Below are 23,270 nucleotides of genomic sequence, written 5' to 3' on the forward strand. Positions count from 1 at the left end.
GTTATGAATTTATGATAGATGTAATTATTAATTAATTTAAAGTAAAGGGGTCATGGGGATATGAATGCAGGTCCGTGGCCCATTTCTTTTAGGGCTCATCCCGACATTTGTCTTAGCGCCTTAGGAAAACCACGGAAAAACCTTAGGCAGGATGAGTTGTCTCAATTTCAGAGACTAGCCAGCTGGCTCTTAGGTTGAAGGACTCTATGAATCGATGGATATATACTAGCCAATTGGCTCTATGATAGTTCCATCGATCAACAAATGTAGATATTGCCAGGGAGGGATTTTGTTTAGCCCAGTTAAGACAAGGTCATTTCAAAACGGTTGCACTATCCAAGAAGTCTCATGGAGTTGAGTCGTGACTACCAAAACCTGGGAGTAACGCCAGCCTCCCTGTCCTTCTGTCTCAAGAGTATAGCTAATGGACCTGTCTGGTGTCTACGCCGTAACCTAGGATCATACTGGCCGAGGCCAGATATGAGCGGGACTTCATATTTGTGTCGTACTAATGGTTTAAGTCATAACTCAAAACATATCATAATTTAAAAACAAAATCAATTAAACATGCATTACTACAAACGTAGATTATTTCTCTTTAAAAAATATAACATTAATATTTCTAACATCGAGGAATAATAATGTATATTCAGGAAAATAACTTACCGCCAAAAATTTCACTTTCCTCGAAAACGTAGGTGACAAACGTTTCAATAGTTCAACTTCTAACTGCAAAATAATACATTCCCGCGAAAGAGAGTATCAGTGCGTAGTAATTTGGAAAGCTTTCGCTAGAATACACGTCGCAGGTCGTATATGACACTATTTGATATTAAAATACCCCTATTTCATATTTGTAACATTTCCTCTAATAACATCAGTAAGATTTTGAATTTTTTTGCAACTTTTTGAAACTGCAACAGTATGTTTAGCGGTAGGAATAAATTAGTGTCGTGCAGTACAAGGTCTATGTTCGGTTCAAGTTTGTCGAGAGTGGCAAGAACCGAAGCCTTCTTCGAAGAAGCGGATCTCTCAAAGTTCGCTTGAACTTCCGCCTTGTATGATCTGTGCCCTTGAAGTTCGCTGGCCCTCCTAACCTCTCCTCCCATCCCTTTATGGTTTTAGAAGATATCTTGTAAAGTTTTATTTAGATGTAAGGACAGGTAATTTTTATTATAAAAATATGATTAAACATCGAAAAAAATATATGTACAATCCTAGAAAAAAGTTTTGTCGGACAGATACTTTAAGTCCCAGAAAGGAGACAGGGTGCGTGATCAAAGAATGAGCGACCTGGTTCACAAGAGAAGGACTAGTTGAGGTAATAAAATTAGATTTGTTTCGTTGTACATCTGATCATGCGCACTGCCTCATTCCTGGAACTTATAATAAAGTACAGTATCTGTGCGACGAAATTTTTTTCTAAGACTGTACAGTATTGGCAAAAAAAAAAAAAAATCGGACCGACCCTTGTAGCTGATTTCAGAGTCACAGATTCAAATTTTGCTAGTCACAAAACACATCCATCTTGTATAATTAATTGTAACAATGAAATTTATTGCATTTGTTCGATTCTTACCGTCTTTTGTTTCCTTCAGTGTCTCAAACTTACAGACGAAAGAACTTTGAGAGTTTTATTTTCACTTGGCATCAATATTACATTTCTACCTCTATTCGGCAAAGATAACTGCGTATTTTTACATTAAATAGCAGTACATATCTCTGGCTTCACTATCCATATTGAAATTACCACAGTTTGACACAATACACAGCATAGGATTCTTTTGTATCAGCTACAAGGGTCGGTCCGGTTTTTTTTGCCACTACAGTACATATAGGTAAATCACATTACTTACTTACTTACTTACTTACAAGGAACCCTGAGGTTCATTGCCGCCCTCACATAACCCCGCCATTGGTCCCTATCTTGAGCAAGATTAATCCATTCTCTATCATCATATCCCACCTCCCTCAAAAATCCATTTTAATATTACCCTCCCACCTACGTCTCGGTCTCCCTAAAGGTCTTTTTCCCTCCGGCCTCCCAACTAACACATTTATGGATTCGCCCATACGTGCTACATGCCCTACCCATCTCAAACGTCTGGATTTAATGTTCCTAATTATGTCAGGTGAAGAATATAATGCGTGCAGTTCTGTGTTGTGTAACTTTCTCCATTCTCCTGTAACTTCATCCCTCTTAGCCCCAAATATTTTCCTAAGCACCTTATTCTCAAACACCCTTAACCTATTTGCTCTCTCAAAGTGAGAGTCCAAGTTTCGCAACCATAAAGAACAACCGGTAATATAACTGTTTTATAAATTCTAACCTTCAAATTTTTTGACAGCAGACTGGATGATAAAAGTTTCTCAACCGAATAATAACATGCATTTCCCATATTTATTCTGTGTTTAATTTCCTCCCGAGTATCATTTATATTTGTTACTGTGCTCCAAGATATTTGAACTTCTCCGCCTCTTCAAAAGATAAATTTCCAATTTTTATATTTCCATTTCGTACAATATTCTCGTCACGACATAATCATATACTTAGTCTTTTCGGGATTTACTTCCAAACCTATCTCTTTACTTGCTTCCAGTAAAATTCCCGTGTTTTCCCTAATCGTTTGTGGATTTTCTCCTAACATATTCAGGTCATCCGCATAGACAAGCAGCTGATGTAACCCGTTCAATTCCAAACCCTCTCTGTTATCCTGGACTTTCCTAATGGCATACTCTAGAGCAAAGTTAAAAAGTAAAGGTGATAGTGCATCTCTTTACTTTAGCCCACAGTAAATTGGAAACGCACCTGACAGAAACTGACCTATACGAACTCTGCTATACGTTACACTGAGACACATTTTAATTAATCGAACTAGTTTCTTGGGAATACCAAATTCAATAAGAATATCATATAAAACTTCTCTCTTAACCGAGTCATATGCCTTTTTGAAATCTATGAATAACTGATGCACTGTGCTCTTATACTCCCATTTTTTCTCCATTATCTGTCGAATACAAAATATCTGGTCAATAGCTGATCTATAACGCCTAAAACCACATTGATGATCCCCAATAATTTCATCTACATATGGAGTTAATCTTCTCAAAAGAATATTGGACAAAATTTTGTACGACGTCAACAAAAGTGATATTCCTCGAAAGTTACTACAGTTAGTCTTGTCTCCCTTCTTAAAGATGGGTACTATTATGGACTCCTTCCATTGTTCTGGTACAATTTCCTTTTCCCAGATAGCAAGTAAAGGCTTATAAATTTCGTTAGATAATGCGCTTCCACCCTCTTGTATTAATTCTGCTGGAATTTGATCGATACCTGGAGACTTATAATTTTTCAGATTTTCTATCGCAATTTCGACTTCAGAAAGTGTGGGTAAGGGTATAAATGGCTCAGCAGTTTGTATTTCAATTTCGTCCCAATCATTTCTCTTTGGCCTATGTATATTTAATAGTTGTCCAAAATAGTTTTTCCATCTGTTCAGGATTGAATGAGCGTCTGCAAGCAGGAGGTAAATCACATTATATTTTAAAAATACGTGGCAGTTGATACTGTATCGATTATAGACAGAAAATAGTTATAATTACATTCTTTACATAATATTCAATTAAATCACAGTTGCTCGGTAACAATATTTTTTGTGTGACTATATGGATGATGAAAAGTATTAGTGACATGCATTACAAGCAATATGTTCGATTCAAGTTAGTCGAGTATGTCGAAGTTCGACATTCGTCGATATTCGCTCTGCAGAAGAAAACCTGTGTGTTTGTGCCACATTGTTATAAAATATTCGCTGTCCTCCTCTCCCACCATTTCATGTTTCAGAATAGATCTTGCGATTAGTTTTTCGTATAAAATAAGACCTAGTTTGTAATGTCTTGGTTGCCTCTCCCATGTTTGAATATTGCAGGACACTATTTTAAACTGTTTAAGGATTTGAGCACATATATCGCAATTGGATTTTCATGTGGAATAAGACGAAGTTTGTAATGTCTTGTTGTCTTTCTCATGTTCGAACATTGTACAATACTAGTCCGTACTATGAGCATATGAGTTTTTTTATATACAGCAGACGTCTCCAAAAGCGTACTCGCGAGTAAGCCCCTGAACGGAACCGAAGCCAGTACGAGATGAGCGCGCTCCGCCTCATCCATCCCCACCTGTACTGTACTCAATGTTTATGCGCAAACGAAGAGCAGTGGCGGACTGCCATTATCATTGTGTTGGACGGAGTGTTCCACGTTTCACAATGTCTTCTAATCATGGACGTAGTACATTCAAGGATGAATAGGAAGAGAAATTTTTTTGTGTTAGTGGGGAGAATGTGAAATGCTTAATGTGTTCGAAAATTTTTAACGATGTGTTAAAATTAGAAATGCGACGACACTACTCGACTCATCACGACGAATATCATACAATTACAGGCATGTTGGGCATGTTAAAATAATTTATTTTGGGGCTATCTGTATAACTGTTGGTTATACATAATAATCAGTATATTACAATACGTTTACACTCAGTTCGGCTTGACAAACATATAGTTTTTCGTTTAATTTTAGGTGAAATGCGTAGGCCTACAAATATTGATAAATATAAAACAAGAAAATACAAATACAAATCATACACGTGTCCTCAGTCTTAAACAAACAAAAAAAACTTCTTTGTAGCTATGTTCTAGCTTGGAATATTGGAAAATCAATGAAGTCCTTTACAGAAGCATCATTATAAAATCGTGCATACAGGACGTTACAAAAATACTGTGTCCAGAACAAAGTCAAAGTTTAAGAAAATTAAATTGTTTTCAATTACAGTTCAGAGAAGGAATTTCAAAATTGTAAATGTAATTGAATCTGAAGTCGAAACCACAATTAAACAGTTTGTAGCTTACTCACTTGCATTGGACGAAAGCACAGATAGAAATGACAAAGTTCACGTAGCCATTTTCATCCGAGGAGTTAATGAACATTTTACTGTGTATGAATGTCTTCTAGATGTAATTACAAAATACAATTGGAGAAGATCTTTTCCAGGCACCGAAAGGCACCATAGAACAGAAGAGGTTGAATTTGCAACGGCTTGTGTCAATAGCAACAGACGAGACTCCAGCTTCATATTATGTCAAAATAATGTACAAACGTATGATATTTCTTATTCTTTTGATATTATTAGTTGTAAACATATGCAGACCGTTGCCGCGATCCCCCACTGATTGCTCCCATCTGTTGAGGTACGAGTCTCTTCCTCTTCTCTAGCCTACAGCACACTGTGTTCGGCGGGCAGCATCGAGAGCACGAATGACGATACGCTTTTTGGAGACCTCTGATATACACGGAAATCATTTTATTTTTACTTCAATTTTTATTGTACCTAAGTTTTTTGAATGTACTTCACTTCCACCCCTTCTACAATGAAGTTCAACCGTACTCCACACAGATCCAAGACCGCATATACAGTCATAGTAAACGGTTATAGTAAACAGTACGTTCCAAATATATGTTAGCATCATTTTCGCACAGGTACTGTCGTCCATTTGCCTGCGTCGTATCCCGGTTTCCCCCACCAGCTTTTATTCGCCAGCTCTTTTCTGAGAACATTAATTTCTGTTAGGAATTGGACGTCTACGTAATATGATACAACTGTTTAAAATAACTTAAATGAAAGGGTATCGTTAAGTAATTAACTGTCACGTGATTTCCTCCCTTTCTACGACCCTACGACATAACCACTTTGACGGACAGTAAATAGTATGTCTGAGTAATTTCATTTTTCGGATCGGGCAGAAGTGAAGATTGAATTTACAGTACGTAAGATACTCTTTTATAGAGTAGGTACAGAATTACTTCAACATGAGTTACTAGTACGAAGGACGAAACTGCTAATTAGGATTAGGTGCAATAGTCTATAGTGCGATAATATGCACATTAGAACTGAAGCCTGTATCGAAATGAACGGCCACCATTTTCAAAAATGTGTTTAAATATCCATATTATGATTATTTTTCAATTTAACTTCATTCTCTATATTGTATGCTAATGTGCTGTAGACAGTATAATATACACTGCATAATGAATACGTCCGCATGGACAGCTCAGTTCGTGAGTAAAAACACTTATTGTTAATACTGCACTGTATTTTGATTAAACAAAAACCTAATGACAATGATCAAACTCAAAAGCGCGATATTTCCTACTTTATGTAAATGGATGAACTACTTTTCTTCCCTCCTATACCTACTAAAGTGATTTGTTTGTATATTACACCAGTATCATCGAACTCCAGTCGTGGTAGGAAGTAGCAAACTGCGTTGATCCAGAGGTATAGTCAAGTTAATATTTAAAATGTTATTAAAAATAAAATGATGTCCCTGTATTTTGTTTTATTTATTTTTACGTACATTTTTGTGAATGTTTAGTCATATTAATAACAAAAAATTACCTATATGTATTAGTCATTACTGTGCGTAACTTCGTGCCTGACATCCTTATACAGATAAAGAATAAAGGCGCAGGGAGAGGTTTAACTAACAAACATTCTTATGGGGGTAGATAAAAAAGTTAATTGCTTTTCTTCCACTATGTTAATAATGTCAAAACAAGTGCGTATACAAATTTTGGCCACTCGAGCGCAATTACAAGGGCCCCCAGAAAGTAAGTTTCCCTGGGGCCGTTTACAGAAAGAAAACACGTTTTCTTGTAAAGACTAAACAACAACAGCAGTGATGAAATGATGAATTTACTCGCTGTACTATGTGAAGACGTAAGTGTAAGTGGTATTATTTAAATTTGTATTTAAATTTTTATCCAGAAATGCATATAGATTGTTAGTTGGGAGACCGGAGGGAAAAAGACCTTCGGGGAGGCCGAGACGTAGATGGGAGGATAATATTAAAATGGATTTGAGGGAGGTGGGATATGATTGTAGGGACTGGTTTAACCTTGCTCAGGATAGGGACCGATGGCGGGCTTATGTGAGGCGGCAATGAACCTCCGGGTTCCTTAAAAGCCATCTGTAAGTAAGTAAGTATTTAATGTGTTTAACAATCTAAAGTTCGACCCAGAAGCATAATATCGAGAACGAAAAGAATGAAGACAAAGTAAAAGCAAGTGTGACGGATTGCACTTCGTAGGTTAAGAGCTATAGAGAGACTTGTTATATCAAAGTTCATTACACCATCCATTGAAAATATTATTAAAAGACAGGAGGGGAAAAAAGAAATCTAAGACCCTTGTAAATCCATCTTCTTCGGCAATAAGATATATTTATTATTATTTTGTATTCTGATTTTCAAAAACTTTTGCCGTGTATGAAACTTATGTATTCGTTTCTGTTGCGTTAATTCTTTTCACTATAATGTGTTTGTTTGCTAGTTACGCTTATGTTGTTTATAAAGTTTTAGGTTTACAAACTGTGATGTGGTTTTCTTTGACAAGAAATTTAACGTAAAAGGTGTGATGTGTTTACTATAATTTTACTACTATTGCTGTTACTGCTACTGCTACTATTCAAGCATAGTAAAGAGTATTATAATTTAATACGAGTAGAAAAAACATGTTTAGTTACTGTTAATTTAGTTTGTTTCTCTAGTTACTGCTTATTTTATTAGTTACTTACAGTTTATTTACAATCACAGAAGCAGTGGTACTACTGATAAGATACAGTGCGTTCGTAGCTCCGCCGGACCGTACCGCGGCGGCCTTGGACTGGGTGAAGATTGGCGCTCCTGCCGCCTGAGTTACACGTAAACGACCGGCAAGTCCGGCCGAGCTTCGAACGCACTGTATAAGCATGGCCATGGATGGGCAACTCGTGCTCCCAAAGTGCTAAAAAACCTTGAAAGAGAGAAAGGCAGACGGAGCCAGCCGAGCAGTTACAAGTTGTTTGTAGTTTCGCTGCAAAAGTCACGGTGCGCTCTGGCGGCTCATGCAGGTGATCGTGATATCTACTCCATGATTTGAATTTCAGAATGACGCATGGTACAGTAATTATAGTAATTTTAGACAGGTTATACCTTAACACATAACAAAATTATATTATTTCCTAGCTTTGTAAATTAGTTTAGTACTGAAAATACAAACTGAATACAACCTTTTCAAGATACAACTAATATAGTTGCAATACTTAATTATTATTACACTATTTGTTAATATTTCTTATTATATGTCTTATTTGAAACATATAACGCGAGAATTTACAAGTCTTTATACATTAAAGAGTATTTCTCTGTTCTCAGAAAGGTAATAGTCTGTATTCGCAAACTATAACAAATTCAAGGAAGTATTTTTTACATGTTACGGCAGTTCAAATACGCTTACTTCTGAGCTCTTTCTTTACTTTGAGAGCTTTTACACTTCTTTCTTGTATTAAACTCTGCCTCAAGAGCATAAAGTATATATGAAAGTAAAGAGTATATTTGGAAATTCTGACTTGGGCAACATTACGAACAGTTCGATTCCTGATTTTGCTGGAATCTGAATGGCGTGCTGTTCTGTAGATTTATTAATTCAAGCTATAAATTTTCAGGATTTCCTATCGGTGTAAGCCAAAAAGATTTCAGAAAAATTTTGATTCCTTGTCAATTGTCACTGTTTCTCCAAACTTAGCAGGTCTTGAGGGTCTTATATTTGATAAGAAGATTTTCTTATCACTCTTCAAGATAGTTTATAGTCAGAGAAAGTGAAGTTGTCTATGTTCTACATGATACTACCACAGTTCAAATTTATCCATAAATGTTCTTAGCTAGTCGATTATATGTCGTACAATTCTGTAACTCGCACGCAAAACGTGCTAATGATATTTGATTTCAGTTTCACCTTCTTGATATCTCATTTTTACCTTTAGCTGTTCTGTTCTTTAGCTGTTCTAAAGCAGATGCAGACAGTATTTCTTTACTAAAACCGTCACTGTTTATTTGTAACATAAAATGTCATGCGTACGAAAGTGTAATAGAATACAAGCTTTACTTCTCTTCATAATAAAAAAAATTCTCTTCTTACTGGTAACTAAAGGGATATGATCTGGGAATTATATTGTTTTTCACTTAAAACGAGCCGCCACTTACTGCAGACGCGATCGAACTTGTGTCTTGAAAGAACCGCACACAGAGAATACAGCTAGTACAGAGTCCGTTCTACCTGCACTGAGATTGTGTTGACACTTTGAGAGCACGAGTTGCCCACCCATGAGCATGGCCTTTCATATCCCAGCGACTCAGTTGTGCATACCGGCACACTCCAGTTCTGTATTGCCAAAGCGGGGAGTATTCCTTGCCGGCCTTGTTGGAGAGGAACACATTATTTAGCAGTAGTGCATTTTTTTAAGAAGTGCTTGATTTGTTTACTTACAGTGCGCTGTGCAAGCTTACCAGAACGCGGGCGGAGGAAAGTTCGTAAAAGGACCCGCGAGCATACCACCGAAGAACTGCTGTGAGTTTATAGAAAGCGACAATGTATTTTGGCCGAGTATGAAGAAGGCAAACTTTCCAGAAAAGTGTCCAATCAAGAAGGTAAGTATTACCTCTTCATAAATGAATTTATAATTATTATGGAATATTGTTGCAATGTATGCCTATAGAATGATTCTACAGGAAAGAAGAATATTTCCGTGAGGGGCAGAATTAGTCATTCATTATCAATATACAAAATAAGTAGGTAGGTACTACACGACCAAGGCGGGAACCGTTTTGTTTGGTGGCGCTGCGATTCGCTTCACAACACAGGCCGTGTTGTAAAGTCCGCATCAGATGCAAAATGAAGCACATGCCGAACTGCGCTCTTGTTTCATTATTATTAACACGCTTTATATGTTATATGTTCGTATATATAGTTAACTTTATTGTTTAGTTTTATTTTATCATATGCTAACATAGGAATCCATTCAGAAAAACACCAAAACATCGGTTTTCGTAAAGGAGAGAACATGAATAGAAAGTAACGTAAACTAAAGTAGGGACTGTATTTTATACAATATTACATTTGATATACATTTCTCACCTTAGCATTTTAAAGTGACCGGGACTCCGGACATCATATATGAGGAAAGCACCCGGCATAAATCATCATCATCAGCATGGGCTACTATGAGTCGTTGATCTGCACTGCTATTTGTATAAACTCCTGATACGTTTACGTATTGCTAACATTTGTGGACAGTGTAATGGGTATGGAACCATGTTTCGTCCAGGTAAATAACGGACTACTATATCAGAGCGTTCTATTAGATATTTCCTTTTATCTTTACATTTTCTGAACGCAAAACCCATGGACAGTATGAGTTTTCGTAAAGTTTCCTTACACCCTTTAAAACCTATCCCTCTCTTACAAAATTTATGCAAATTTCCTAATGTTTGAAGCTCTTTGTAGAGACTATAATATTTATGAACTTCTGTTCTTATGATACATTTGTCCATGTCGTCTAACACAACCTTATTTACAGGAGGTCATCTAACTTTGTTTGGTGTCGATATTTCTACACTCTTGTCCTCATATTCTTTACCTTTTTTTCTAATCCTACTAATTGTTTCTTTATTTAACTTCACATTAGGTGCAGGACGCTCTGTTGTCTTCGATAGAGTTAAGATTAAACCAGTTGTCTTTTCTTCATCACAAAACTTTATGGCATTATAAATAACGCTCCGCGCTTGGCTACGAAACACACGTCTCCCTACACGCGGCATTGCGACCAGATTGAAACGCTAGGCATTGGATGTGACGACACTCCAGCAATAAACATACGCAGCGAGCACGGAGTTCCTCATTCTGCCACGACGGGTTCCGCCTTGGTCGCGTAGTATAGTTATATTACATACAAACATAATGCACATATGCTCCATCGCAACCACTCTTCGGAAGACAAAGTGTGAGGCTTACGAAGAAGTGCACTGCTTGGCTGAGAATGGGTCAACCAGAAGAGCAGACATTATAGCCATAGATCGCCGGAATCAAAAAAGCCTCATTCTTGACTCCACTGTCCATTTTGAGAACAATGATTAACAAGCCAATAACGTTAACGATGAAAAGAAGTCTATTTACAACCCATATATTCCTCACTTCAGTGAGAGATACAAAGTGAATATTAATGCATGGGAAGTGAAAGGACTTCTTTTTGGCGCTAGGGGAACTTCATTTAAGTTAACCAAAACCATTCTCCTTTCTCTTAAATTCTCTAATGAGGACATTAACAAAATTTGTCTAATGGTATTGAGAGATTCATTATCCATTTTACACAATCACTTGTATAACACTACGTAATATTATTTTACTCCATTTCATTACTCTTCATTGTACTTTCATTTCATGTTTCTCCGAAATCAAATTGTACTTTATTTTTAAATTTATCATTGTTCTGTATTCTCTCCCCAAATCATATTGTACCGGTATTTTATTTTTAATTTAACCTCTGCTTTGTATTCTGGATCCTAGTGGTCAGCCGTAGATGTCGGCCAGAAGTCCCAAATTGTGGAATCTCGCACTTCTCAAAAGTATGTCTCTACAGATTTTATTATCTGTTCATTTGTAATTATTAATATTTTGACTAATACAATTTTATTACTACAGACGGTTGTTTCCGATATTTGGAAACGACTTTGAATGACGTTATTTGCGTTAGGAGTCACACGACAGCTGAACTGTGGCGAGAGGTGGCAGACCAGTAGTGAGTGATTTCACAGTCAGAGTGCACGGTGTCTCACAGCAGCAATGCCCAAGAAAATCGAGCATTTTTGGGAGGGGTACATATGATTCTTTCCGATGCCAAGTACAGATAAGTGAAAATAATAGAAGCCTACAAAAAACATGGTTACATTATTTCCTAGAAAGGCATCTTCTGTGTACTTAATAAGACTGGCAAAGCTCGGATGAGATTAATTTCAAAGAGGAAAAAGCAAGCAAATCCACCCCACTCGCAACAAACCGCACCCCCCGAGATGATACAAATTAATCCTATCCGATCTGTACCAGTGTTATTAAGTACACAAAAGATGACCTTCTTGAAAATAATGGAACCACGTATTTTGCAGGCTTCTATTACTTTCACTTAACTGTGAAAGGATCGTAAACAGCGATGCCCAACCTTACGCGAAAGAGGGGATGGCGAATTTACCTCCACTCACTTTTTACGGAGCTATTACGCAGTCATGACGTCACAAACTTCTCTACTGTCGCTTTGTTACAGTGGCGGCTTCAGTTAATTTTATTGTCATTATTTTCTGATGAAAGAAAATCAAATAAGCTTCTTGAACATCTTTCTGTCAGTGACTCTTCTTGCACTGTTTACTTCTAATCAGTTCATCAATACTCGTATTTGCCGAAAAGGATGAACAACAGAGTCTTAAAAGGTAGACCAAATCGTGCCCTGCTCTATTACGATACTGGCTTTTTATTTGATTCATTTTCGAAACATCTGTCCAGAGATACATGTAGAATCACAGATTGTCATTAAATTTGCATCAAACCTTCGTAACCTGAGAAATGCTTCACTGGGTAAAGATATGAAGAAGTCCCAACCTTCTTTCTGAGAAAATTTCATGGCTATAAATTCTGCGAAGTAGCAAGTTCCATTTGCAGATCTTGTAGAGCATCTTTGCAAGCGAAATTAAACGGCTTGTTAAAAAGACTAATTTTCGTCTCTATTGTTTTCAAGTCTCGAAATTTGGACTCGAAACTCTTCTCATTCTATTCCCCTTGTTCTGTTTATATTCCTCTTGTCCTCCTTGTGCTCTTTTCCTTGTATTCTACTTGTTCTTCTTGCATCCCTCTTCATGTCCTTGTGTTCCTCTTGATCTTCTTGTATTTCCACTTCTTCTACTTTTATCCTTCTATTCCCCTTTGTATTCTTGTAGTTACCCTTTTCTCCTGTATTCCCTCTTTCCTCCTTGTGTTTTTCTCTCTCCCGTTTTCTCCTTATGGCGCCAAGGGAATTCCTATTTTTATAACGGCCAATTTCCAACTTGTCTCCCTCCAGCTAGCTTATCTAGTGAAGGGAAAGACATCGTTCTAAATCAAAAGCCATTATTTGCAACTGTAGTCTTGATTTAATAAATATTATGAACCTGACAGAGCTCCTTCATATTGCTGGGGAAAACCTTTGAAAAATACAAGCCGATAACGGAAGAATAACGTACCTACTGCATGAGCTATGCTGGTGGCTCTTAGAATAATTTCAACGACATATTTAAAGACAAGGTTTTTATCTAGCGTGGGTGTAAATTCTGCTAGGAAAGTGTTATTCCGGAGAGATGAGACTGAGAATTAATCAGAATTACCTGATAATCGCCTTACAGTTGAAAAAACCAGAAAAACAATAAGTAAATTCGTGATTCGTACCCACATAATATCACGTGGTATTCTTAAACGAAAACATTGGGTCGATTTCTAAAACACGGACGAAATCGTGGTTCCAAACCTCGGCTTTTAAACCGCAATAGAGGTCTGAATACTTATGCGATTTCTACAACGAAGTCGAGACGCGGCTTGAGAAGAAACCGAGGTTCGTGGGTTTTATGTATGGCAACGCAGCTAAAAATCGATTTTTAATCCTTTAAACTGTCGATATTAGAAAGAAATGAACATCGGGATTAATATTTTTATTGCAGTAAGCACTGCCTGCTGGAGCACATCCTATGGCAGCGATAAGATGCGATCCAGCAGGCAGTGGCAGTAAGTCACATTCTTTTGTTCTCAGCTGAGGTATTGTCACAGTCTAGTATACACAGTCGCGAAGCTCAATACGTAGTAAATATGCAAACATTAGATAGTTGCTCACCACTAGGATCGCTAATATCGCCTCATTACAGGCAATGCAAAATAGTACCGTCACCGTCTATTGTTTCTAGCACCCTCAAAACTCAAGCTTCGTGACTGTATATAGTAGACTGTGGTATTGTTTTATTTACTAACTAGCCGTACTCGTGCGCTCCGCTGCACCCGTTAGAAATAAATATAAAGTAATTGCATAATTAAAATAGGACTTTGATCCAGGGAACATTCGTGTTTGACAGAAGGATAAATCGTTCAATATGTTACTTAATTTAAATTGCATCCAAATAATTAAAATGCGATCATTTTGGTCCAGAGACACTCATTTGGTGCAATGACAATTCCTTTAACATGTTTCTTAATTTTTATTACATGCAACCATAATTTAATGAAGATTGACATCATTTAGATTTAATGTGTATATTTTATTTTACTTGTTATAGGTTTCCATTGAATTATGGCAATAACTTAATTTTAATCCTTGCTTCTACGTATTCAGTATATGGCGCTTGGCCCACTATGGTTCAGAACCCTTTAAATAACTTAAATTATATTATATAATATTACATTACATATATTATATTATATTATATTATATTATATTATATTATATTATATTATATTATATTATATTATATTATATTATATTATATCAGAAGTTACTGTAATAACATTATAGCATTGTCCATCTAGAGAAACTACACTTCCCAATGGTGAAATAATAATTAATTATACAAATTGGTTAATTTATTTTCCGATAATAGTTCATACAAACACAGAAACATTCTCTGTAGGCTATCTTTCATAGCTCTCGATTGTTGCTGTCCAAGGCCCCTTATAGACGAAGTCATTTGTTTTTTAATTCATTACACGGCCTTAGATGGCAGTTATTTTAATTTTAAAACTCATTTATCTAATTAAATATCAGTCCTATCAAAATTTTTCACGGAATAAAACTTATCTCAAATTATTTTTAAAGAAACTTTTGTTATGTAACATGTTTCACAAAACTCAATAATAAGCGAAATATTTCGATTTATTTAATTCAGGCCCCCTTATAATCCCCCTTTTAAATAATGTATTTTGAATGCCATATAGCCTAAAATCTAAGTTACAACGAACTTAATTTATATTCCAATTTTAATCGAAATCCGTTCAGCCATTATCGCGTGAAAACGTAACAAACATACAGACAGACAGACAGACAGACATACAAACAAAAATTTCAAAAAAGCGATTTTCGGTTTCAGGGTGGTTAATTATATTTGTTAGGACCAATAATTTTTGGAAAATCGAAAATTACCAGAAAAATTTCGGCTACAGATTTATTATTAGTATAGATTTACAGAATAAGGGCTATATGAGTTCAAAATACTATCATTACTTAGTATTTAATACGGAACGGATTTTTAGGTACCAGAATGATATTTCCCAAATAATTAGCATAAGGCACAAATCGAGCGTTTATGTTGCAGTTGATCATTTATTCAAAACTACTACCTACATTAACTACCTGAAAACCCGGGTCTAATGATTCAATAACCTAAATATCAACATGATTAAAATTTCATTTGAAACTAAAATGTTGTATGATTCTATTTTCACATTTAGATTAATAGGCCTATTACGTGGAAAGCCCCAGTAGCATAAAACTTAAAATAAGAAGACAATATCACGTTTGCTTCATACATATTCTTGTAGGCCCACATCATATTCGAGTATAAAATAAAGGGTCGATTTCTAAAACACGGACGAAATCGTGGTTCCAACCCTCGGCTTTTAAACCGCCATCGAGGTCTGAATCCTTATGCGATTTCTAAAACGAAATCGAAACGCGGCTTGAGAAGAAACCGAGGTTCGTGTGCTTTATATATGGCAATGCAGTTAAGAATCGATTTTTATTCTTGTAAGCAGTCGATATTAGAAAAAAATGAACATCGGGATTAATATTTTTATTGAATTCCAGTAAGTCCCATTCTTTTGTTCTCACCTAAGGTATTGTTGTATTTGCTAATTTACAGAATATATGTGTGTTTAAAATACTAGCATTAATTATAGGGACTGATTTTTAGGTACTAGAATTATATTTCCTAAATAATTAGCACAATTCGAACGTTTATGTTGTAGTTTATCATTTGCTCATAGCTACTGCCAACATTAACTACTTGAAAACCCGGGTCTAACGAATTAATAAAGTTGCAATTGAAACTAAAATATTATATGGTTCTATTTTCACATATAATAGGCCTACTACGTGGAAAGCCCCAGTAGCATAAAACTTAAAATAAGAATACAAAATCACGCTTGGTTCATACATATTCTTGTAGGCCCATATTATATTCGAGTATTAAATAAAATGTCCATAACTATTATAAATACTAAGAATTAAGTTACATCGCCTTATAGACATAAAGGTGTAATTAGTATAAAATATTAGGCCTATATCTTACTTCCCTCAAAGCAACAAGAAGGTGTAAAAAAAACTTGTCAACCTGGCGCCTCTTGCATTTCGTTGCATTCTTGCTAAATTTTGCGTTGATTCCTTCAAAAATCGAAAATATTAGCATGAAATTATCGTCGTTATATAGTTACAAAGGGTTATTCCTGGCTTTCATCATTATAATCCAGGATTTAATATTCGTAGCCAGCCGTGGTCTCTGTTTCAAACCATGGTTTCGAGCCATGGCTCAGAAATACGAAAAAGACCTCGTTTTATAAATCCAAACGCAGTTTAAAGCCATGGCCGTGGTCTAGACCTCGTTTTAGAAATCAACCCATTGGGTCGATTTCTAAAATACGGACGAAATCGTGGTTCGAAACCTCGGGTTTTAAACCGCGATCGAGGTCTGAATCCTTATGCGATTTCTAAAACGGGATCGAGACGCGGCTTAAGAAGAAACCAAGGTTCGTGGGTTTTATATATGGCAACGCAGCTAAGAATCGATTATTCCTGACAAACAGTCGATATTAGAAAGAAATGAACATAGGGATTAATATTTTTATTGAATTGCAGTAAGTCACATTCTTTTGTTCTCAGCTAAGTTATTGTTGTATTTACTGATTTATAGAATATAGGTTATGTGCGTTTAATACTAGCATTACTATTTAATAGGGAACTGATTTTTAGGTACCAGAATGATATTGACCAAATAATTATCACAAGTCGAGCGTTTATGTTGTAGTTCATCATTTGTTCATAACTACTACCAACATTAACTAAGCACCTGAAAACCCGGTTCTAAGGAATTAATAACCTAAATATTAACTCGATTAATATTTCAATTGAAACTAAAATGTAGTATGGTTGTATTTTCACATATAACTGGCCTACTACGTGGAAAGCCCCAGTAGCATAAAACTTAAAATAAGAAGAGGAAATCACGTTTGCTTCATATTCTTGTAGGTCCACATCATTTTCGAATATTAAATAAAATGTCCAAAACTACTGTAACTACTAAGAATTAAGTTATATCGTCTTCTAGGCATAAATATATAATTAATATAAAATATTATATCTTATTTTCCTCAAAGCAACAAAATGTAAAAAAAAAAAAAAAAAAAAAAAATTGTCAACCTGCCGCGTCTTGCATTTCGTTGCAGATTTTTATTTAGCATTCATGTTAAATTTTATGTTGATGCCTTCGAAAATCGAAATATTCGTCTGCAATTATTGTCGTTATATAGTTACAAAGAATTGTTTTTGTTTCTAATCACTCTTAATGCTCATATACACATTTTTTTTATAATCATCCAGCTGATCTACTACCTCCATCTTGTATACATCAACCTATGGTTTTAAACCTACTCCAGCCGTGGTCTCTGCTTCACACCATGGTTTCGAGCCATGGCTCAGAAAAATGAAAAAGACCTCGTTTCATAAATCCAAATGCGGTTTAAAACCATAGCCATGGTTTAGACCTTGTTTTAGAAACCGACCCATTAAGTATCAATAATGTAGTCCCAAAAGCTAGAATTTCAACGAAACAGAAAATCCAGTTAAATTGTTAAAGCATTGTCAAACAAAATATGCACGCTGCTGTGTGGATAAGCTTCAGGGCTTCTACCGCGTTGTCTTGGTGTAGATGGCTGATGTTTCGACCGCTGTGTTGTGGTCATCTTCAGAGCAGTTGTTTGATAAGGAAATAGTCTGCGAGCTCGTATATAGTAGTCTCGATGGGAGGAGTACTTGCGGTGATAGGTCGTAGGTTCTCCTTCTGGCATCTGATTGGTCCTACGTTGTCCAATCCGGTTGAAGTCTGTATGAAGGGGAGTATTCATATTAAATACTGTCAATCGGATTGGACAACGTAGGACCAATCAGATGCCAGAAGGAGAACCTACGACCTATCACCGCAAGTACTCCCCCCATCGAGACTATTTCCTTATCCAACAACTGCTCTGAAGATGACCACAACACGGCGGTCGAAACTTCAGCCACCAACACCAAGACAACGCGGTAGAAGCCCTGAAGCTTCTTCTTCTTCTTCTTCTTCTTCTTCGTTCTCTTTCTTGGCCTCGGGTTCAATTCAATGATCCCATGTAGCCAGCTAAATTCTCTAATGTAAAATTGTATTCTGTTATGTACTGAATAAATAGCACCGAAGTACCGCACCGACCGGTGACTAACTATTTTAAAAAAACATGAATGAGTTGTGGATGATAAACGATGACAGTGAACACGCCTGCACTTCACGGAGACAGACCGATGACTGGCCCTGAAGCTTATTCACACACCATGTACAGCTGTCAAAAGAAAAAGTGGCCGCTCTCCTGGAACAAAGTTCCCTTCGGGTATCTTCGCTATAATTCGGAGACAGGCGATGTTACATGTTGTTGGACCACGTTGCCTGATATCTACAGTTATAATTGAAGTATTCTCTCTGTGATTCGATAGCGTAATGGTAGCGTTCAGGCCTCTTATTCATGAGGTCCTGCGTTCGACTACAACCTCGTGCTTTTTATGTTCTTTTTTGTTATGTTTTGAGAGAGACAAATTATACATAATGGCTCCTTTCTCTTTTACGATTATTTTAGTAATTAACATCAGGTTCATTAATATATTATGCCATGACTTTATCATTATGATATTGTGGCTGCAAATGGAAAGAAAAAAGATTTTATTCTCAATAAAAATATCTTTCGTGGCATAAACAAAACAAATTTACTGGCGTCGGCCTTAAAACATTCAAACAATTAAGCGTTCAAAAAACAAAACAAAAAGCCACAATTCAATATTTAGTCTTATCTCAATCATCTTGCAGTCGAGTGGGCATGGAATTGACTAGTCTTTGCAAATAGCGACTGTTCTTAGACACGATATTCCAGGCATTCTGAACATACATACATAAGTGTTCTGTCCATGGGCAGGTCTTTCATTGCAAACCCAGGAATCTCCAATCTTTCCTATTTTCTGCCTTCCTCTTAGTCTCTGCATATGATCCACATATCCTAATGTCTCTATTATTCTTTTCAACCAGAGACCCAACCAATTCCTTTTTCTCTTTCTAATCAGTTTCAGCATCATTCTTTCTTCACTCACTTTTTCAAACACAATTTTATTTCTTATTCTGTCTGTCCACTTCACACGCACCGTTCTTCTCCACATCCGCATTTCAAATGCTTCAATTCGTTTCTCTTCATTTCGTCGTAATGTCCATGTTCCTTCCCCATACAATGCCACACTCCACACAAAGCACTTCACTAGTCTCTTCCTTAGTTCTTTTTCCAGAGGGCCGCAGAATATCCTTCTTCTTCTATTAAAAGCTTCCTTTGTTCATGTTTGCAGTTTTTCTTGGGAAGGATAGGCCTAAATGCGGTAACATCCCGTTGCTTTCCGCACACCACTATCTCTTTCGCATCTTATTAAATTCCAGGGGACCCAAGCGTGGAGATGAGGAGAGTGGATTTGACTAATTGGGCCCTCCGGACTTCACCGAAAGTCACGGCAAGGGTTAAATATTAATTCTATCAGGATGTTTGACCCGATCAGAGACCGGGAAATCTCAATTAGCCTTTGCCCCCCGCATCCTGGACTAGCTTCTACGAATCATCAGAAAATCTTAGAGTGTGATTGGGCCAATTTTTCCGAAAATGTTTCCACACTTTTGCCCTCGTGGCTCAGCGGACGAACGTCGAAATTTAGATGTCAACGTCTCAGGTTCAATTCCTCGTTACTCCTTTTCATTTTATTGTGATTCAAGATAGTATAATGTAATAATACAAAAAGAAAAACTAATACCAGTATTATGCAACTGAATTTTTCAAAACCTAATATTAATTTTATGTTATTTATATCGCTAAAGAACGATTGCAATATAAACAACTTGAATATTATTTATACAGTATCACTAAAGAACGATAACAGAATATAAATGATAAATACCGGTTTGTTTAATTAATATAAGATATTATATAATACTTATTTAATTATCTAAATAAAATAACCTATTTTACAAAGAAAGATGGTTATTTGTGTTATAATAATTACTTACATAAAATACAGATTATTTATATTGCGAAAGAACAATAACAATATAAATAACTTGAATATTATTTTATAATGCTAATGAAGGAAAACAGAATATAAATGATAACTTGAATATTATCTATATCGCTAAAGAACGATAACAATATAAAAAACCTGAATATTGTTCATATCGGAATTTCTCAGATTTATTACAGATGTATTTAAGAAATTGTAGAAGAATAGTAATTAGTAACAGTGTCCTATTTATTCCTCTTGGAGCCAAATTTGTAACTTTTAAAAGTGTGGTTACTATGTTGAAGTGTATGTGTTGTAACGGATGCTTGATTTGTTATACATGTAAGTCAGTTATGTGATGCTTGATGTCGTCGCAATGTCGTAATTATAGTTTGATTGTGTTTGTGTGACTATTGTGTATTAATTTATGATGTATGGTACGGAAAGCTGCGTATTTGTGTTATAGATGTGTTACGTATGTGTGTTGTTAATGTTTTTGTATGTTTCAAATTGATACCTGATATTTATTTTGCAATCGCAATGCCTAATTTACGGTTTGTTTATATTTTGTTTACATCGCGTAAGCTAATTTAATTTTCTTTTCTATTTCTCTTTATGCTTATTTTTTTTGTGTATGAAACTATAGGCCTAACATACATATGTAAAATAGGGCTAACCACCATTGGAGATACAATAATAATAATTGTTATTCATATCGTTATAAAACGATAACAGAATACAAATGATGACTTGAATTTTATTCATATCACTAAAGAACGATAACAAAATATAAATAACGTGATATCCATAAAGAACGATAACTGGATATAAATGATAATTTGAATAGCATTTACATCGCTAAAGAACGATTAAAAAATAAAATGAAAACTTGAAAAAGGCCCGAACCCACAACCTTTGAATCATTAAACAAGCACTCTACCGCTGGCCTACGAGGCGCAGACATAGAACACTTTCATAGTTCGGGAACTGCTTGTACAAGCACATGCATCGTGTAACATCGCCGCGACCCGAAGTGGACTTTGAAAATATTCGCTGTTCACGAGTGCGGCCACTTTTTTTTTTTTTTGACAGCTGTACACCAGCCGCGAAAGCCTACATGAAAATATGTAGGCCTATGCTGCTTGAAAGAAACACAATTTCACTCTTTAAATAAGAAATATCAATTCTTAAAGAGAAAGTCGAGGTTTCAAATAGATAACTCTGAACCCAGTGACTAGCATGATATCCACTAGACCAACCGGGATGAAAATATGCAAGATATGGTACAAGTTCAATACAATGATTGCAAATTCTACAGAGTGTCCCATAAGTCTAGAACCACAGGCAAATCTCTGAAACACTACTTTCTTTTTATTTAACAGGTACTTCTGAAGCTAGAGTGATGTTGTTAAGTAAAGAGGAATGATATTCAAGCGATCCTGTTTGTTAGCAGCCGCATGCGAAAACTTACTGTCCCCTTATCTGTTGACGTTCTCGTGGTCCACTGAGCAGTTTGTCTATCACGTCTCTAAAAATTTTTAATGAGATTTCTCATCAAATTTTGTGTAATCGGCGGTCGTTCAAGGTGCAACCGATTAAATTCGAGGACATCTTCCCTGTGACTGTGGATGCCAACAAACAGGGTCACAAATGCGTTCCTCTTTACTTAACTACATCACTCCGTATTCAGAAGTACCTGTAAAGAAGAAGAAACAGTATTTCAGAGATTTGGCATATGGTACCAGACTTATGAGATACTCTGTATTTACTTACATACGTGAATATAATTTTACAATTGCTTTGTTTTGTTACAGGGGGTATACGAAATAAAAGGATACGACATCAACGAAGCGAATTTTCCGGATGATATACCGCCTCCTAATGAATGGATGCTAGAATTAAATATGACGTCAGCCGATGGAAAGGAATACTTGACCGGGAAAGGCTATGCAGAAATAAAACGCCAACCATTGAAGTTATGAGCCTGAAAACACATTTCATGAATTTGTTTCTAGCAATATATATCCTTACTGTTGTCATGAACACAATTGTAAAATTTAATGATATATTAAATGAATATTATAAAATGTGTTAAGTTAAAATAAATTGCTTATTAAGTGATTTTTCCTAAGTGTTTAATCTATAGAAATACAGTGTTCTTTTTTTTTATCTAATGGCAGAGCCTTAACTTGCCGTTATTCGTCCCAAATCTACGAGCGGGCTCATGAAGTGAAGTGTCGTTTCCACTTTCACAACTGTTCAGGAATAATGAGAGGCGCGCCAACAGCTGTAAGGTACACGTACCAAATAACGCCACCTTAACACTTCAGCCACTTTTGCTCTGGAAATAAGTTATGTACAAACACGAACATTATGAAATAGAAACTGTAATCTTATCTTTACAAAATAGCACAATGAAAATGGCTATATTATATACCGAACAAGAATTAGAACTAAAATAGGAAAACTTTGTAAACTGGCGTTATTAGAAACAGGTTGTTCAATTAACGCCACCTATTTTCTAGTAACCTATACACTTATATTGCTAATGAATTATTTTTCATAAGCAACACAAATTTAACTAAGCGACTAAATTTGAGTTTCTGTTAATAAAAGATACAAAATCACTCAATACTAATGAAAGATTCTTGATCTGAAACTGAAACACCAGATGGATTAGGAAAATATGTTTTCCAGTGACTCCTTACTTAAAAAAAAAGAGACAATGTGACACAGTAGAAAGTTATTAAACACAAAAGCATTTACCTTACTTTAATATGAATGTTTTCCAATAAGTAAAACAAAAAAATTAAGTTATGTAAAATAAAAAAATAAGAATTCGATAAGCAATTGAACCAATATCATCACTGCACATTCTGAACATTTGTAAGTTGAAAGCTTAGTGATTTTCCTGACGTTTTCACACTGATGCTGTACTGTCAGCCTTAGTACTAACATAACCTAAAATTTTGTCTGTAGACCTTTAACGCCACATGGCGTTAAAGCGCTACTGAGTACT

General features: G+C 35.8%; 1 protein-coding gene across 1 annotated transcript in view; it reads left to right on the plus strand.

Annotated features, from left to right (window-relative positions):
- Window positions 1–22,372, plus strand: part of LOC138701739 (uncharacterized) — a 46,741-nt gene extending 24,369 nt beyond the window's left edge. The window contains exons 3-4 of the mRNA XM_069828966.1: window positions 9,363–9,521; window positions 22,066–22,372. Of these exons, the coding sequence (XP_069685067.1) occupies window positions 9,363–9,521; window positions 22,066–22,233 (327 nt within the window). The 3' untranslated portion in view covers window positions 22,234–22,372. The remainder of the gene's footprint in view (window positions 1–9,362; window positions 9,522–22,065) is intronic.
- The last annotated feature ends 898 nt before the right edge of the window (window positions 22,373–23,270 follow it).

Source organism: Periplaneta americana, chromosome 6, assembly GCF_040183065.1.
Source record: "Periplaneta americana isolate PAMFEO1 chromosome 6, P.americana_PAMFEO1_priV1, whole genome shotgun sequence".
Lineage (NCBI taxonomy): Eukaryota > Metazoa > Arthropoda > Insecta > Blattodea > Blattidae > Periplaneta > Periplaneta americana.